At 39.7% G+C, this 7,421-nt stretch overlaps 1 protein-coding gene across 1 annotated transcript; it reads left to right on the top strand.

The window, feature by feature from the left end:
* Positions 1 to 1,811: 1,811 nt before the first annotated feature.
* On the top strand, positions 1,812 to 4,679 carry il10 (interleukin 10). Its single transcript, XM_061687658.1, has 5 exons — positions 1,812 to 2,031; positions 2,152 to 2,211; positions 2,341 to 2,505; positions 4,308 to 4,370; positions 4,449 to 4,679. The coding sequence occupies exons 1-5, from the start codon at positions 1,858 to 1,860 to the stop codon at positions 4,557 to 4,559; spliced, it is 573 nt and encodes a 190-aa protein (XP_061543642.1). The 5' UTR covers positions 1,812 to 1,857; the 3' UTR covers positions 4,560 to 4,679.
* The last annotated feature ends 2,742 nt before the right edge of the window (positions 4,680 to 7,421 follow it).

The raw sequence follows: 7,421 nt of genomic DNA, 5'->3' as shown, positions 1-7,421 counted from the left end.
CATTGTATTCTGTTTTTATTTATGTTTAACACAATGTCCCAACTTCATTGGAATTGGAACACACGCACACACACACGCTGCCTTTTTTAAATTGAATTTTCCTCTTTCTGAACAAAATGATTTTCTCTCTTTTTTTTTGGTCCGAGACAATGTTTTTAATATAATTGTTATGATTATAATTGTGTTGCTTTCAAATCAATCCTAACAATTTGGCCAAAGCAGACAAATGAGAAGTAAGCAAGTCACATTTCGGGTGACTTCATACAATCATGAGATTGTTTGTGACTTGAGATGACACCATGGTGCCCAGTGTTACTGTTGGTGACAACCTTGTACTACTTGATGTGTGACTCAAATGTCAGCCGGTTATTTAACATCAACTTTACCCAGACCGAAACAGTTTGTGTGTTGTACAAGTGTGGCATGACTTCCAACACCCCTTAAAAATACCCAAGTTACCCAATAAAGTTGGCTGGATGTACAGGGACATAGGACACAAGGACGGGGCGTCCCAGTAAGTCGAAAATGAAAGGGAAATGCCTCATTTCTAATACAGTAGAAACTTAAAGGTTGAACGCAATCCATTGTGGATGCTGGTCGACCTCCTGCTTTGTTCAGATTTCATGTATTAAGCTGTTCAAGGGTCAAATTGTTGCCATCAGAACACCTTCATGAACTGTACAGGTCATGATTTAAGTAAAATAGCATCATTCTTAACTTTCACACAAATATAAAAGCGTTATCCACTGTAAGCAAAATGCAATAACGCACGTTAACGCTAGTGCAGCTAATGTTAGCAGTTGACTGCTTTGACTGCCTAATTGACTTACTTCATGTAACTTGCAGTGTACACGTTCATCTTCTCTTCTCACGTTCTTCTCTAGAGACCACTTCTTCAGACTGCTCCTTCTTTTATACTGTGGCTGACAGGGACAAACGTGCTGCAAACGGCCAAACGCTGCAAACACAGGAATGATGCAAAAACAAAACCATAAAACAAATGCAACACAAAAACCCTGCAAGAGAAATATACTGCAATCATAGGAAAAAAGTAGAAGCAAAAACTTACAAACCACGAAACTAATGCCAAAGAAAAATGCCACGAACACACAAAATAAAATCAAACCTGCACGATAGAAATGCTGCACGTTCACGCCACCAAACGGAAGTGTGCCGGGCCACTAGTGGGCGAAATGGACCAGTCCTATGAGACCAGAACCTCTTGAAAGATGTGAGTGGGTTTCCCAGAGAAAAAAGTTGGTGAAAAAAAACTCGTTAACAATAGTCTTTTTTTTTTTTTTTTTTTGGTCCCTTTACAGGGTCTTTAATAAGCAAGAAAACCGAACATTAAGTTTGGAAATCCACAGCGTCATCAAGATTTGACCCACATTCAATTCAGAATTGCATTTGGCAACTGACTAACAAAGCATATGTTAAACAGTGTAATGTACTGAAAACTCCACGGTTATCAGCAAGGTCAAATCCGTTTAAAATATTTGTACAAAGGTACATTTTTCTCACCCAAAAAAAAAAAGCTTACTATAAAACAACTTCTTGCAATGTTGAAATCTAGGCACACCCCAGATTTCCACCCATGACATTGCAAGATGAAACCCATTTGCACCAATCTGTCATGGGAGGAGTACCCCATGTGTCACTGTCACATATGACTCTGGGGGGGAAAAAATACACCCCAAAAACTTTCCCATATGTATTAAGCATGTTGAACTATTTCTTCTTACTTCCCACCCAGCCTAAATTCGCCTATATAACAAGACGAGATTGCTCCAGAAATAAGCAGCAACTCCCGCGGGGTCTCTTGAACCACTGAGAAGCCAAGAAGGACCCACCAGCATCATGAGCACCAGATGTCTCTCCGTCCTCCTGCTGCTGTTGCTGGCCGCCCAGTCTCTCCTGAGAAAAGTGCGCTGCAGTCCAACGTGCAACAACCATTGCTGTCGCTTCGTCGAGACTTTCCCCGGCAGGCTCAGGAGGCTGCGAGAAGACTACGTGCAGATCAGGGACTTTTACGTGAGTACGAACCGTCAATGCACGTACGCGGTCTGTGAAGGCATCATCGTGCAGACGAACACTCGCACATTCTGATGACTCAGACGCGTTTTTTTCTTTGGGTTTTTTTTTTCCATACAGGAAGCAAACGATGACCTGGACACTGCGCTGCTTGACCAAACTGTCGAGGACTCTTTCAGAGTAAGTAACTTTTCTCACAAGAGTGTTGCTGCTGCATACTTGCTTATGACCACGGCGCAAAAAAAAAAAAAACAACAACAACAATTAAGGAACATTAAAAAACATCATAATTTTCTGTTTTCCGATCAGACGCCGTTTGCCTGCCACGCCATGAACAGCATACTGGACTTTTACCTGCGGACGGTTCTGCCCGCAGCGATCACCGGGATGCCAGAGGACACCAAGGAGTTGAAACCTTTTGTGGAGTCCATACAGCTGATATTCGATGAGCTGAATAGAAGTGTAGCCAAATGTGTGAGTACAGCAGTTCACACGCATGGGATGGAGATAGGCGTCCGGTTCGCAACGTTTCTGGTGTTGGTCAGTGGTGGCAAAAGTGTTCACACCCTGGACTTAAGTGGAAGTACAAATATTTGCGTTCCTGGTAAAAGGAGAAGTATTGATTAAATGTCTCTACTAAAAGTAAATAAGTGCAGATTCTGAAATGTACTTAAGTAGCCTACAAAAGTCTAAAAAATATATTTTTACCGTCAATTATATACAAGTTTTTATTACTTGGCACAATGAAATAAAAACGGCACACAAAGTAGTTTCCCTGTAAATCTGTGTAATGAAATAAAATAAAATTGGACATGCTACATCAAAACATTGTGTTGCCAAAGCTTTGCTACACTTGTGAAATGACTAACAAAACAATGGTCAATTTGCCAATAATAATACTAATAATGTACAAAGAAAAACACCTTACCTGTTTGTATTTCTTCAGATTAGACAGAGATTTTTTTTTTATTTTTTTTTAACCCAAGAACCCTATTTATTTTTTAGACACAAGACGAAATGCATTTCAAGGAATCGTTCTTGGAATTGACGCATCTAAAATTCTTTTAAATCAGGGCATGGATGGAGAATATCTTTCTTCCCCCAATATGTTGTCCGTCGCTCCTTAGTTAACGTTCTTCCATGTCATTACCGTCCCTTCCCCCCCTGATAAGATCCCAAGATCTCATTCAAACAATAGCTCAACCGCAGCATACTTTACCTCTGTAGTTACATCCTTTTTTATGACGTGCATGTCATCAGCCGCGAAGGCTGAAAAACGTCGGCTGAAAAACGTCTATTTTGTCAAACTAAGTAGTAGAAAGTACATGTTTTCAAATGTATGTAATAAAAGTAAAAAGTCATTCAAAATAAATACTGTACTCATGTAAAGTACAGATACCTGAAAAATAGTATTTGTACTTCGTGACTTCTGACCGCTGGTATCGGTTGTCCGACATGAAAAAAAGATAATGAATCCTTTTTGTAGCTCGATCAGGGGGTAGATGGATAGATAGATAGACAGACAGACAGACAGATAATATGGGTTGTGCATGTGTATTATGTATAATATTTATTGCATGGGAAGGGAGGATGAGGTATCTTAAAACCCAGTGGAGATTTGTTTGTCGAGACGCATCGTTCATGGTGAGAAGGCTGAGCTAAAGTGTTGTCTACTCTGCCCTGTTGGAGAAAGAAAGCTGCTGCTGTGTGGAATGGAGTTATTGATAAATGATAGAAAGTAATAGAGATGTTCCATTTGGATACGTAGGCAGGGCTGGATCAAGATAGTCATGGACCCCTGGGAAACATTGTCTTTTGGGGCCCTCTATAAATATGTAAATGACTCCCATTCAATGTGCATTTAAATCAAATTCTGTTTTGATGGCCATTTGGAGGCCCAGAAGCATTTGTCCTCCGGTGAAGACCGCTGAGTGCATAGGTCTCGATCCTACTGAAACCGAGTTACTGTTTTCATAGTTAAAGGTCATAAAACGTGTTTCTCTCAAGCATAGCATCTAAACTCCCCACCTGATTCTGGGATAAATCCCCGTTGCCTAAGATGAGGCGCATGTGTGAGCATGACAAAAAAAAAGGGAAGAGATCACCAGTGTGGCTCACTAGAAGAGAGACGCATTAAGAAAAAAAAAAGCACCGTAATATGTGCATCATCCCGAACTTACAAAAGCGGAAGTGAAGGACACACTGCTAGGAGTCTGCAGACTTGAACTCTAATTAAACTCATGTTGAATAACACGTTTTCTCTGTTCTTCATCTAGAGGAAATACTTTGGCTGCCAGAAGCAGTTTGACATCATAAAACTGAATACGTCATACAGCCAGGTGAGTTTTCCTGCAATGCTGGAATTGCATGTATGCAGTTATCATTTTTCTAAAGCCAGTCTTATTATTTGTCCTCAGATGGAGAACAACGGAGTGTACAAGGCCATGGGCGAGCTGGACGTGCTCTTTAACTACATCGAGACATACCTGGCTTCTAAACGTCATAGGAACCACGCCGTGTCCTTGTAAAAAATCTCGCTGACCCCCATCAATGTGAATTTGCTCATTTTGGGAAGAAACAATAGTTGGGTACATTTAAATGCATTTTTTTTTTTTTTTTTATAAAAAGTCTCCGCTTTTCTTGAAAGTCTCCGCTTTGGAATCATATTGAGTCCTATGTGTCAGCTGGAATATTTATTGTTTTAATGTACTTTTCTATTTATTTTCAATTTGTACTGAATAAAGGATTTGCCAGCATTTCTAGCTTCACTTGATATTTTGTGTATGTATTGGGTTTGCATGACTAAGTACATCACACCCTGCACTACATTCTGTAGTGTAAGTGTAAACCCAACATGATGATGCACTAACCTCAAACATGATCTATATCCTCCACTTACCAGCAGCACCACCACCTTTATCTAATCTTACCGTAACTGGAAGTACATATTCATATGCAATGCCACTCACGGAAGGCAGCACAGAATTTGTCCTACTGAATGGTTTGATGACTGAAACCAAGCGGCCATATAAGGTTTTAGTAGTCCAAGATAACCAAAATATTGAAAACTATGATACCACTGCAAATTAAAACTACAACAATGAACATAATGTTAATCAAAATGAAGTATTATTACTGCTGGTGAGGATTGATGCATGCAGCGAGCATGAATCCAGACCATTTTGACCAAATCCTGCTTCTGTTAAGTGTTTCCTCCAACTGGCTACTCGACCCAGGCATCTTACATCGCAACTTGCCATGTTATGATGTGTGGTATCAAGTTACAGTATGCTTTTCGGATTATGTTATGTTACAATGAAAACAAAATTGACATTGCACCAAGCGTTAACCGTTAAATGACAGAAATTCCACTTTTTGGTGTTTGTGTCTACCTTCACAATTGGCAATCATTGGCATCGACTACCTCAATCTTGTCAGAGCTCATACTGCTGATTGGAGAAACTGCTACGCGCCACATTGTGGTCATGCAAGCAAACACAAATATGAAGCTCCATCCATTTGAATGAACTGCAGCTATGATTGAACACATAAGCTTTGCACTCAAGTGTTCCTGATTTGACTCGGAGCTGTGCAGTGAAACCATTTAGGTGTATTTCTTCACACATGCAAGTCATAGTAGGCCCAGCAGCATTGTACTTGTCATGAGAGCACATGCAGCACGTTCTGTAAAGATCTCATTCATAACAAGTGTGTAGTAAAGAATGGATGCTTTGTTAATTAGCATCACTTGCATCCAAATGCCCCGACAAATAACATGCTGGTGCAGTTTAAGCTCACGTCCACTATTGTGCAATGATCAGATGCTTTAGTTGACACTGCCGTTGTGGGTAGGCAGGGTGAGACAATGCTTTCCGAGTCATAGTAATATTAGTATGGTGTGACTTTCTAATAAACTGAAACATTGACAGTCTGACTGTGAGTGTGGATGGTGGGCTGTCTCTGGCCCTGTAGTCTGTGTAGTCTGCCTTTGGCATGAAGTCAGCTGGAATAAGCGCCAGCTCCACAGGACCATGAATGGGTTAAGTGGTAGAGAAAATGGATGAATGGGTAAACTGAAACACGCAATGCATTTGGATCAGAGGCATTTTGTGTCACATTCATTGCAGGTGCTGTTATGTACAGGCTTCTTATTTCTGTTTTGTTTATTCAAACAGCCTTGTAACTTATTCTGGAAGGCACCAGCAGATGTGCACAACCTCCTATCAGAATGATTGTTTTGGTATCTGGTACCGAAATGAATCATGAAGGATAGTTTCAAACTAAACCTTCTGAAATGCAGTGACGTTAACACTTAAAAAAAAAACACATCAATTCAGTTATAGACTGCTATAGTATATGTATCATGGATGTACAGTGAATAAAAACAGTCAACATACCCCTGATCAAATGCCAGGTTTTGTGACGTAAAAAAATGTGACTGAGAAAATTGCAAAACTGGTTCAACCATTAATGTGACCTGTAACCTGTACAACACAATTGTATTTTGTTTTCAAATCTTTTCGGGGCGGTAAGTTAAAAAAAACAACAGAAATAATGTGGTTACACAAGTGTGCACACTCTTTTGTAACTGGGAGGTGGTTCTGTTCAGAATTAAGCAATCACATTCAAACTCCTTTTAAATGGGACCACACACACTTGCCACCACTTAAAGGGCCTCAGATGAACTCTTAATACATTTTAGATGTTCTATTAGGCTATTTCTGACTTTTTTGTTTTGTTTTGCTTTCTTGTAGAAGCCTGAAAGGTTTTGTGCTAACATTGACCGGTATTTGGGACTGTTCATAATTCCCTCCAACTTGTTTAAGGCCACAGTTCTAGCTGAAGAAAAACGGGCCAAAAACATGATGCTGCCACAACCATGCTTCTCTGTTGGTAAGGTGTTCTTTTGGTGATGAACTGTGTTAGCCCCATACACACCTTTTGGAATTATGGCCAAAAGGTTCAAACTTGGTTTCATAGGACCACAACATATTTTCCCCACATCTGGTTGGGAAATTTTGTTTTAGGTTAGGTATTAGGTCACATTAAGTGGGCAAAGTTCTGAAATGATTTATCTTCCTCTCAAAAACCTGGCATTTGTGTACAGGTGTGTAGACGTTTTATATCCGCTGTCTATATAAGACTTGCTGTAAATTTGCAGTGCTTAAAAATGATATATTTTCTATTAGTTCACCGTCCCAATGTCATGTTTATGTCACATCTTATGTAAATTAAGTGAATTGGTTCAAAAGGTTTCTGCAATAGTTAATACACCCGTATGTAGAAGCTCTTTAACCAAAATGATACGAAAATATATTTATGGTTATTATCCATTAACTTGCAAATGTACCCTTTTACAAAAACATGGTACAGTGTGATATAGCATGACT

This window comes from Phycodurus eques, chromosome 10 (assembly GCF_024500275.1).
Source record: "Phycodurus eques isolate BA_2022a chromosome 10, UOR_Pequ_1.1, whole genome shotgun sequence".
In the NCBI taxonomy this organism is placed as follows: domain Eukaryota; kingdom Metazoa; phylum Chordata; class Actinopteri; order Syngnathiformes; family Syngnathidae; genus Phycodurus; species Phycodurus eques.
Note: the sequence above shows the minus strand (reverse complement) of the source record. Positions and strands in the feature narration are given on the sequence as shown.